Here is a 12131-nt window from a genome sequence, read left to right as displayed (position 1 = left end):
GTTGGAGCAGTGGAGCGTGGCTTAGCTGACCTCCACTTCCCTAGCTATTCGTAGTTCTTGTTTGTTATCGTGTATATACTTATATAGTTATAATCCTTTTTTTTATATATATATATTTATAATATATATGTTATACGTTTTTTCTTTACTAGCATAGTTAGTTTAGTAATAGCGGGGTTCGGGGACTAGCCCCTTCCCCGCACCCGGTGCCAGAGCCCATGCCCGGCTCACTGGGTTTCAAACCGTGCTCGGCCTGCCACAAGCCGATGCTGACAGGAGATCCACACGACTCCTGTTTGAAGTGCCTCAGGGAATTGCACTTGACAGCTAAGTGCCCCATTTGCAAGGCTTTCAAGCTGAGAACAAAAAAGGAGCGGGACATCAGGCTTAAGCAGCTCCTCATGGAGGCGGCCCTCACCCCTCCACTTTCGGGACCGAGCGCTGGTCAGTCGATGAGCAGAAGCGCCTCCGTGGCACCGGACCACACTGGTACGCCCAAGGACTCACGGCACCGAACATCGCCGGCACCAAAGTCGGCTTAACGACGCTCCCTCTCCCCGAGGTTGTGAGAGGCCAAGACTACTCCTGCTTCAGCATCAACCGCACTGCAGCCAGAGAGTACGCCTAAGTCGGACCGCCCGGTGCTGACACCTGCTGCGGCACCGACTAAATCAGCGCCGTCGATTCTGGTCCCACAGGGGCCATTGAGTCCGGCACCTGTTAGCTCCTTGGCGCGTGCCGCGGTAGAGCTCACCATGCCGTCCACGCCAGAGGCGTTCTCAGTGGCGAGGGACCTGATCGCCCTGACAGACTCAGCACTACCTCTACCCCCGGCACCGCCGGTGAGGGTAATCCAATCCATAGGCAAGTTGACCTTGATTAGACCACCCTCTGTCAGCGCAGCTGACCGGCACCGCTCATGATTGCGGTCCCGCAGACGCTCCAGGTCCAGACGGTGGTCCCACTCGCGATGCCGTTCGCAGTCCCGGCGCCGTTCTACTACACGGCACTGGTCAGAATCACGGCACCAGTTGGACTCTCGTTCATCGGCTCATTACCCGCGGCACTGCTCCAGTTCATGGCACCGCTCCAGGTACCGTGCCTCCTGAAGTCATTCACGACACCAGGATTCGAGATCTCGGTCAACCTCCCGGCACTGATCTGGTCGCAGGTCCCGCTCTCGATCCCGGTACCGGTATGCATCCCAGCACCGGTCTCCGATACCGAGGGGAGCCAGGTCCGTTGGAACATCTGCACAAGGCTTCTCCGCTCCTCCGTGGCCATCCAGGCATACGTCAGTGTTCTCCCACATGGACAGCTACTATGGCCAAGACTGCGATTCCGATGTGCCCACCGGAGTGTTTCAAGAAGTCCAGTCTCAGGACCCAGGACCTCACCAATGGTCCTTTTGGACACCTTGGGCATACCACCAGGCCCAAGGTGCTACGCTAGTTCTGGCCTGCTCCGCTTCATCAGAGCACTGAGCACCAGAGGCCACAGTTAGTCATCGTCCTCCACCCGGGACGGAGGAACTACTACAGCACCCACCGGGTTCCCCAGTGCCACTGGAGCAGGAACCGCCACAGGAGCAAGAGGCCATACAAGACCCGCTCATCCCTGGCGTTTCATCATCTTCCTCTCCAGATGGGGTAGTGGCAGGGACTTCCTCCTCGGGGTTGCCTCCAATAGACCTAAGAGCCCATCAGGACCTCCTCAGGAGAGTGGCGCTCAACATGAACCTCCAGGTGGAGGAGGTCCCAGAGGTCGAGGACCCTGTAGTGAGCATCCTGTCAGCAGATGCCCCCACTAGGGTGGCTTTGCCCTTTATCAGGACCATCCAGGCTAATGCAGACACCTTATGGCAGTCCCGAGCCTCCATCCCCCCTACAGCAAAGGGGGTCGAGCGCAAATACATGGTACCCTCTCGGGGGTACGAGTATCTATATGTCCTCCCTCCTCGCTGGTTGTCCAATTGGTCAACGAGAGGGAGCGCCATGGCCAACAGGCGCCAGCCCCAAAGTCAAAGGAGGCTAGGCGAATGGACCTACTCGGCCGCAAGGTGTATTCGGCAGGCGCCCTACAGCTCTGGGTGGCAAATCAGCAGGCTCTGCTGAGCCATTATAGCTACAACACCTGGGCAGAGGTGGGTAGATATACAGAGCTACTCCCCTCGGACTCCTGACAGGAATTCGCTGCATTCCTAGACGAAGGGAAAAAGGTGGCCAGAACCTCCCTCCAGGCTTCCCTAGATGCGGCCGACTCGGCAGCCAGAACTCTGGCTTCCGGTATCACCATGAGACGCATCTCATGGCTACAGGTGTCCAACCTACCGCCTGAATTACAATATACCATCCCGGACTTATCCCTTCGATGGTAAGGGTCTGTTCTCGGAGAAGACTGACCCCAGGCTACAAAGCTTGAAAGACAACAGGGTCATCATGCGCTCCTTGGGCATGCATACACCTGTGACCCAACGCAGACCTTTCCGTCCCCAGACTCACCGCCCGTACTTTGTGCCCAGACACAGGCAAGACTTTAGTAGACGGCGCGGGCGGGGTGGCCGTAGACGCCAGTCCGGACCCCAACGGGCCCAAAACCACAGCTCCTCAAAACCACCAGCGGGGCCTAAGTCTACCTTTTGAAGGTACGCCCAAGGATGGCGTACCAGTTTCAGGACAAGATCATTTTCCTCCCTTCTCCAACCGCCTCTCCTACTTCCTCCCGGCATGGTCCCAATTGACCTCAGACTTATGGGTCCTATGCACTGTGAAACAAGGATACCATCTCCAATTTGTTTCATCCCCGCCTTCCCACCCTCCCACCCGGTCCCTCTTCAGGGACCCCTCTCACAAGCAGTTCCTCCTACAAGAGGTGCAGACGCTCCTCACCACAGGAGCAATAGAGGAGGTGCCGCAAAACGAGAAGGGCAAAGGGTTTTACTCCTGGTACTTTCTGATTCCCAAGTTGAAAGGAGGCCTCAGGCCCATCCTAGACCTGCGAGGCCTCAACAAGTTCATGATAAAATTAAAGTTCCGCATGGTCTCCCTAGGGACCATTATCCTGTCCTTGGATCCTGGACACTGGTATGCTGCCCTTGATATGAAGGACGCGTACTTTCACATCGCCATTTTTCCTCCACACAGGAGGTACCTTTGCTTTGTAGCCAACCACCAGCACTTCCAGTTCATGGTCCTCCCCCTTGGCCTCTCCACGGCCCCAAGGGTGTTTACAAAGTGTATGGCCGTAGTCGCTGCACACCTCCGGCGACATCAGATACACGTATTCCCGTATCTGGACGACTGGCTCATCAGAGGGACCTCCAGGACACAGGTCAGACAGCATATAGACGTTGTCAGGGACCTATTTACACGCTTAGGCCTGATGCTCAGTGTGGAGAAATCCACACTGGTCCCCACACAAAGGCTAGACTTCATAGGAGCTACCATGGACTCCAATCTAGCCAAGGCCTACCTACCCCAGCCGTGATTCCAGGCAATGGCAACAATCATTCGAGATCTGCAGAACTTCCCAACGACCTCGGCTCGCACCTGTCTCGGTCTCCCAGGTCACATGGCTGCCTGTACTTATGTGACCAAATTATGCCAGGCTCCGCCTCCGACCCCTCCAAACGTGGCTCAACTCGGTCTACCATCCGGGCAGGGACCCAACAGACACAATAGTCACCATTCCCCCGAGCACCTTACGCTCCCTCGACAGGTGGCTAACACCCTCCCTGGTATGTGCAGGTTTACCGTTCCATCCACCACAACCCTCACTGTCCCTGACGACGGATGCGTCATCTCTCAGATGGGGGGCTCACCTCGGACACCTTCATACCGAGGGCCTTTGGTCACCACAGGAGCTGACGCTTCACATAAATGTCCGAGAGCTGAGAGCGGTCCGCCTGTCGTGCCCGACATTCCAGCAGCATCTACACGGCCGTTGTGTCTCAGTGTTTACAGACAACACAACGGCCATGTATTACATCAACAAACAGGGAGGAACTCGCTCTTCCCCCCACTGTCAGGAGACCATCCGAATCTGGGACTTCTGCATAGCCCACTCGATAGACCTGGTAGCTTCCTTTCTCCCAGGGGTTCGGAACACTCTAGCGGATCAGCTGAGCAGATCCTTCCTCTGCCACGAATGGTCGATAAGACCAGATGTTATTCATTCGGTCTTCCAGAAGTGGGGCTTTCCCCACAAAGACCTGTTCGTCTCTCGCACGAACAGGAAATGCCAAGCGTTCTGCTCCTTCCAGGGTCTTTCACCAGGATCAATCTTGGACGCATTCCTCATGTCGTGGAAGCACCGGCTGCTCTATGCCTTCCCTCCGTTCCCGATGGTTCACAAGGTCCTGATAAAACTCCGCAGGGACAGAGCGCACCTAATCATGATCATGGCCAGCGTGGCCCAGACAGCACTGGTACACCACACTGCTCAACCTGTCCATAGCCAGCCAATTACCCTGCCTCTCCACCCGGACCTCATACGAGACCATGGCAATCTTCGCCACCTGGACCCTCAGGCCCTCACACCTCACGGCGTGGCTCCTGCGTGTCTTAAACAGGTCAGAGTTTGTATATGCTCTGGTACAACATATATCCTGAGTTAGCCAGAATAGCCTTTCCACTCGCGTCAACATATCTGGCCAGTGGAAATGTTCTCTGCTGATGTGAAACGCAGATACTACTCCTCTCAGGTCTCAATCCCCATATTCCTGGTCCGCTTAATGCAGGCAGGACCTGGGTGATATCGTCTCTGAGGGTGCACTGCGGCCACTCCACATTCCATCCAGGGGAGAGTGGACACCCGTGTTTTCCCAGTCCTTTAGTTACTAGATTTCCTCAAGGGCCTGGAGCGCGTTCATACCCCCAAGTATGCCGCGCCTGCCCCTACTGGGACCTCAGTCTAGTGCTAAGCAGGCTTATGCTCCGCCATTCGAGCTGTTGGCAACTTGCTCGCTGCTATTTATCTGTCCTGGAAGACAGTTTTTAAGTAGCCATTACAATCGGCCAGACGAGTCTCGAGCTTCGAGCACTAAACGGTGTGACCACTGTATACTGTTCTTTCACACTAGACAAGTACAGTTGGCGACCGCATCGCATTCCCTCCTAAGGTGGTGTCGGCCTTCCATAGCCATCAGGACATCTTCCCTTCGGTCTTCTCCCGAAGCCTCACTCATCTCGGCTCGCGGAAAAAGCAGTTACGCTCTTAGATGTCCGATAGGGCGCTTGCTTTTATATACAATCGGACGAAGCCCTTCTGGAAATCGCCCCAACTCTTCGTTGCTTGGCTGACTGGATGAAAGGGCCTACTGTCTCCTCCAGCGGATCTCTCCTCTTTGGTTGACAGCGTTGCATCCGCACGTGCTATGAACCTGGCTCATGTTTCACCTTGGCCATTCTCAATGCACATTCTACCAGAGCTCAGGCCTTCATCAGCCACCGTTCCTGGCCCATTGACCAATCCAGGAGATATGTCGCACAGCTACCTGGTCCTCGGTCCACACCTTTGCTTTGCACTATGCCTCTGGTCCAACAATCTAGAGATGAATCAGCCTTTGGCTCAGCTGGTTTGGCACTCTGCCACCATTCTCACTCCGACCGCCGACCGCCTAGTAAGGCTTGGGAACACTACACTGGAATGGATATGAACAATCACTCGAGAATGAAAAGACGGTTACTCACGCTTATGTAACTGTTGTTCTTCGAGATGTGTTGCTTCCATATCCATTCCAAACCGCACCTCCTTCCCCACTGTCGGAGTAGCGCGGCAAGAAGGAACTGAAGGGTGGCTGGGTCGGCTGGGGTATATATCTGGTGCCATAGCGGTGCCACTCCAGGGGGCGCCCAGCTGACCCACTGTGTGTTGATAGGGTAAAAAGTCTTCCGATGAATGTGCGCGCGCACACCTAACTGGAATGGATATGAGCAACACATCTCAAAGAACAACAGTTACAAAGGTGAGTAACCGTCTTTTCTCTTAGCAGGTCTTTGTTTCCAAAGCTTGCATTTGACTACTTCTGAAGGATATACTACCTGTTCTCATATTTGTCTGAGAGGGGAGTAATTTAATCTGATTTATGGTACCCACCGTAATTTCATTCGTTCACTGTAACTGCTATTTCCTGTCAAATTTCTTTTCTAGTTTTTAATGCTTTCTCTTTACATTACCACGTTTAAAAATGTATCCAAGGCAGTCACTCCTTTTCATTTGTTGCATTTAGCTTATCTTAGAAATCTGGTACATTCTCTTAAAATATTTAGCTGGCCTCTGGGATGGTTTTGAGTCTACTCCTATGCCCAGTCCCCCTTATTTTGCTGGGGCAGACTTCACCAAGTCATCTGCAGCCAGTCCTCCAATGCCATAAGCACCTGTAAAGCATTTACTGATTTCCTTAAAGTATCTTGTGACCTAGAAGTAGTTGAAGGCTTCTGGAGGGTGTTTGTTGAAATGTGCTTTCATGACATAAAAGTCAAGGAATTCAATTAAAAGCTATGCTATAGCAAAATTGTGCTTTTCTACTGTGTGACGGAAGACATGAGGCTTTCAAATCAATGTTTGTTGGGCTTTTTTATGTTTGTTTTTAAACTACAAGATAGTGTAGGAACAGGTTATATTGAGGATATTAACTGAGTTGAAGAGATTTCTAAAGCCATAGTGTCTTTCCTCCTTTCAGGGGTGAAAGTAAGCCGGTACGGGCTTGTAAAAAGTGTTCGCCAATACCGGCCCATGCCCAGCTGACTTTAAAGCAGGGTTCTTTGCCGCGGCAGTGCTTTAACGTCGCTGGCCCTTTTGTGCCCTCCCCCCACCCCCCCGTCTGTGGCCCTGCCAGGTCCCTTAAAGCACTGCCGCAGCAAAGGACCCTGCTTAAAGCACTGCCCCTTTTGCTGCTGCACCCCTCTGGCTTCCAATGGGGGGGAGGGGAGGAGCAGCTGCCCCAGGGTCGGTGATTAAAAGGGCTTGGGGCTCCAGGTGCTGCCGCAGCAGCTGGAGTCCTGGGCCCTTTAAATCGCCCCTGGAGCCCTGGGCGGCATGGGCCAGGCAGCGTGGAAGGGCTAGCTGGGGGACGCTGACCTCAAGCCCCGCCTCCGTACTGGTAAGTCTTCGGCTATACTTTCATCCCTGTCTCCTTTCATTAACATCAGACAACTTTGGCATGCTTGCTGCCACTGGAAGAGTTTCTGCCCCACTGGGCTCAACACAAGAATTATCAGTCCCACATGAGCCACTTTTTCTCATCTGCTCTTGCTCATTTTAAATATAGGCTCTCCCCAGCCACTTCTAAAGCTTAATTTCCTGTTTAAAGCATATTTGAAAATACACAAAGATGCATTTTTCATAAATTGATTTCCTAACTAATATTTTATTTTCTAACAAACTGGTTATTTGAAACTAGTAAAATGAAATGATGATGTATGTTCATATTGAAGTGATACGTTGGTGTATAATTCTGGCCCCATGCGATAGTATTTCCTGTGTAGTGTAGTGATTGTACTGGAATTCATCTGCCTCATTTAGTCTCAACAGAACGGCTCTTGTACCCACAAGAAACACCTTGGTCCATAATGTAAATCCTTTCTACACCTTTAGCATCATCTTTTATTTGTTTTTTCAAAAGTGAATCTGAAAACTTAAGTGTTTCCTGTGTTTTGAAGCTGCTTCCATTAAAATTCATGAATAAATTAGTGAGAACATTGCTAGGTGATAAATGATGATAAAACAAATTTCATGAAATGTTCTGATGTGATTTCTACTAGGTCTGCTGTCCTGTATGATTGTAGAAGTCCACAGGATAACCATCGAATCTGGCGGTTTAGTGGACAGGTTGAGAGAGTGACTTGGAATCATTTTTCACCTTGTAACTTCTTAGTGAGTATATATTGTTTATTCTTTCACCATACACTAACGGCTATCATTGTTGCATTTTACCTGTTAATCTGTTCAGCTGCTGTCACTGCTATTTCATGGACTGAGTTGAGCTACCAGCTTTTTCCACCTTGATTGATAACCCACTAACAATTAAGAATACTGATTACTGATGAATTTGGTATCTTTTTCACATGAATGCAGTTACACCATCACTACGCCAATTTGTGCTGTTCCCCTATCACCTTGGAGACTTATTTCTTAGCCATGTTTCATTAATTTCTGGTGGTTGAAGCTGATTTTTCTCTGCTTCAGCCCTGTTCCATCTCACTGTTGCCCTCTACAGATACATTACTTCCTCAGAATTTTTATTGCCAACATTTTAAGTGTAGATGAGACAACTTTAATTTAATTCCTTGCTTAAGTAGTAGAAGGCACTGTCTCAAGTATAGCTAGGCAAAAAATATTGTAATTTTAATGAAAAAACAAAGTTAGACCAGGATTCAGTCTCCACATTCATTCATTTCTTTGCTTACAATCACCAAAAGTGACTTGCATTTCATTACATTTGTGAAGTAATCACCTTTTTGCTAAGACCACCAACTCATTTTACGTAGACCAGACATCAGATAACTTTTCAGTTACTATTGACCAGGGATAGATTGGAACTGGTAGCCAAGAGGGTGAAAGGCTCCATATCCTCTGACATACTGGGGAACAGTCCAGACCATTGAGGGGCTGTGTCACCTCTGCCCCGTAACTTGTGTTGCCTTACAATGCCTTGTCACTATAGTGTCCAATCCAGACTGCTCACAAACAGCCTTCCAGCATGCAGGTCACTCCTAGATGTGTTTGTGTAACTGCAGCCTGGCAGTCACACCCTGGCTCTCACTAGGCTTGGTTATACTGCAGGGTGACTTCAACGCACTTCTTCCAGATTTTCCCCCAGAAATGCATGTCTTGTACTTCCCAGCCCTCTCCTGAGCAGTCCCAACTATATTAAGTCCATTATTCCTTTAACAGATAATATACACTAGCCTGTTATCTTAAATAGTTACCCAGGCACTTTAACTTAAACACACTGGATTAGATAAAATCTATTTCTTTTTAGTTAATGAATTTGTTTTAAGTGAGTACAAGTACTGAGGAATAAAAATCAGAAATAGGCACTAGAAAATGTTTCATTTTTCTTGTAACTAACTTCACAGACTATATTAGATTCAAGTAAAATATCTCACCACATGCTTCTAGCAGCATTTCTGACCAAACTGTTCAGATCAGAACCTCTCCCCCACAGTTCCATGGCTGTCTCCTGTGTCTTGTCAGGTGCAGAGAATAAGGTGGGCAGGGAAAAAGAGAGTGGAGTCTTGGGGTGTTTGCCCTCCTTTTTTATAGTTCCTCTTTGAAAAGCATTTCCAGCTGAGAACCAGGAGACAGGCAGTCTGCTGAAAGGAGGAGACTCAATCCTGTTTCTTTGTTGAGATGCAGATCTCTTGGTCCTTGCCTCCCTTCCTTTTCAAAGACTTGTCTGGGAAATGTACTTCAGTCGTGATTTTAGCTTATGTTCATAACTTTACGTATAATGTTGCTTGATATTACTGCTCAGCAAGTTGAGTTTTCAAATGATACATCACAAGGCATACCTTATACAAAGATTATTCCAGTAGTGCATAAGGTGTGAACACAGGTGTTTTCCATCACATACCCCTTTACCTAGTGTTTGAGTCATCCGACATGTCAGGTGTGCAAAGTATTTAAGTGCAAGCTTAATCAAGTGTAATTTCTTGTTTAAGAAATGTGTGTTCTTCTTGTTCAGGATATAGTAATATAAAATCTGAATTTTATTGGATTTTACAGACTTTAGACTGGATGCTTAATTCTTGGGCTGTTTGTTGTGAATTGATATGGCAATTTCTTTTGACGATGTAATGTTTTCCTTAGGCTAGCACAGAAGATGGCTTTGTGTACTGTCTAGATGCTCGTTCCGATAAGCCACTTTTTACTCTGAAGGGTCATAATGAGGAAATATCTGGTAAATTTTATATCTTCCTTTTATATTTAAATATGCCCATTAACGTGTAGTTGGAATAAGTCTTAAATAATTATGTAAATATGAACTTGTTTGAGAGAGGCAGTCTTTTGTTTAGCAAAAACCTTTAGTCTTGGTAGCTGGCCGTTTAAATGGCCTCTTGGTAGCTGGCCATTTAAATGGCTTCTTGGTCGAATTGTATTTTAAGGGATGTATGTTTTGACCATAATGCATTTTTCTCATAGAATTACGTCAATAAAAATGACAAAGCAGATCTCACTGGTTTGAGTCACATTCTTGAATGAAGTAGTTTGCACAAAATTATTCCTGCATGAAGAGGATTCTGCAAAAAAACCCAAAACACCATTGATCTTTTTTATATTTTAGGTTTTTTTACATTAATAATCTCTCTCACACTCTGGATCAGTGATTATTAATACTAATATGTACACACTCTGCAACTGCCTCAAAAATGAGCACATAGTCTGGGATAACAAAGGAAGTCTCTCACTGATAGTTGAAAAAGGAGGCCATGAGGCTGGACAGTTGTCAGAGAAGCCATGAAGTAAGGAATTAGCAGTTGGAAGGAGAGGATTGAGCCATGATTGCAGTCTGAGAGGTCCTGGTTACTGCCAGAGGAGAAAGGGGCATGGAAGGTTTTTCACACCAAGAAGGATTCCTGCTTCTCCCATTATGTGCGGGTGGGGAGGGGGGAAAGCAATGTTTCTATTAGTCTCCACGCTGTTTCCTCTAAGGCACACAGAGAATATGAGGTTCTTTCAACTTCCCTTTAAAATGTTACACAGGGAAGAAAAATATGTAACAATTAAATGTTGATTTTTAAACTGGTCTATTCTAACTTTTCAGGACTTCAGTTAAGCAGTCAGATCAAAGGGTGCCTTGTGACATCATCTGCTGACAAATATGTGAAAATTTGGGATATTCTGGGAGACAAGCCAAGTCTGATCCATTCCAGGGATATGAAAATGGTAAGTAACTTACACGTCACTTCTAAGACACTTTACATATAAACCATGATTTTAACCAGGCTTCATTGTCTTGTTCTCCTTAACACGTCAGATGAATTGAGCATCTTGTCCTGGGTACTGTTTACATCACACTATTCAACACACGACTGGCAGTCCCTGCTTTAAAGCCTTGGACCGGAATAGCCAATTATTTTTACACAATCAGTTTTGAAGAAGCGTAGGAGGGCCTTATATTTGTTAAACTTGTTCTGTCAAGGTGTCTTAAGGTGACTGTGTTTTGACACTAAAACAATATTTTTCCCTCTAGGGTGTTCTCTTCTGTGCAGCTTGTTGCCCTGATTTGCCATTTGTCTATGCCTTTGGAGGGGAGAGAGAAGGGCTTCGCGTCTGGGATATAAGCACTATTTCTGCAGGTAACATCATCTCGTTATTTAGAGTTTCAGGATTCCATTTTTTCTCCCTAATATACTGCATGTTCAGTAATACATCAAATGAGGCAGCAAGGCAGTTGTGAGAGAACTGCAGGCGTCCGGTGGGTAATGAGGTATGTCCGGCATCCTGTTACGTTGTTCTGCTGCTAACACTGTGCCACGTACTTTGGGTAGATTAGTCCCTTCCCTGATGAGGTTTCAGTCTAAGTGGAATAGATACCTTGATCTCATGCTTTGAAATATGACATTGCACTCTCACAATGAAAGTGTTGGAATCCTGCTTTAGAAAAAAAAAAAAGGCGCATCTTCACATTCTTAACCAAAATGAACTTTTTTGAAGTGACGCCTCTGGTGTTTGTTAAAAGTGATGTATTTTCTTTCAATGTGTATTCAAAGGTGACATTGGTTTAGCTTCTTCTGTTCGTTTCAGTCTGATGTGCTGTTTTTTAATGCTGGCTGCATGGCTGAGGTTGAGGATCTTCAGTTACTTTTTATATTTTGTCTCTAGAACCACCGACATTTAATATGCAAAAAAACTTTTGGCTGTGGTTTGCAACAGCGGGAGCTGGTTTTGGCCACATGCCCAATTTTATTGTTTTATCATCTGTAATAAACGGTAGTGATGTTGGATTTACCTTTTTAAAGGCCTGCAGAAATCAAATGAAAATGTAAACCCTAAAACCAGAGTTAAATTTTAAGCATAACTCCTTATACAAAACTTAGCCTATCTCCACGTGTGACTAGATGGATACCACTTAAGTACATAGGAAATAACCTGCCTTTCTCACACTTATCTTCAGATAGAACAGT

The 12131-nt window shown here is 47.5% G+C and overlaps 1 protein-coding gene across 1 annotated transcript in view; it reads left to right on the top strand.

The window, feature by feature from the left end:
- PWP1 (PWP1 homolog, endonuclein) overlaps positions 1 to 12131 on the top strand; it is a 60509-nt gene that overhangs the window by 38858 nt on the left and 9520 nt on the right. The window contains exons 11-14 of the mRNA XM_032798723.2: positions 7764 to 7875; positions 9814 to 9904; positions 10769 to 10890; positions 11198 to 11303. Of these exons, the coding sequence (XP_032654614.1) occupies positions 7764 to 7875; positions 9814 to 9904; positions 10769 to 10890; positions 11198 to 11303 (431 nt within the window). The remainder of the gene's footprint in view (positions 1 to 7763; positions 7876 to 9813; positions 9905 to 10768; positions 10891 to 11197; positions 11304 to 12131) is intronic.

This window comes from Chelonoidis abingdonii, chromosome 1 (assembly GCF_003597395.2).
Source record: "Chelonoidis abingdonii isolate Lonesome George chromosome 1, CheloAbing_2.0, whole genome shotgun sequence".
NCBI lineage: Eukaryota > Metazoa > Chordata > Testudines > Testudinidae > Chelonoidis > Chelonoidis abingdonii.
Note: the sequence above shows the minus strand (reverse complement) of the source record. Positions and strands in the feature narration are given on the sequence as shown.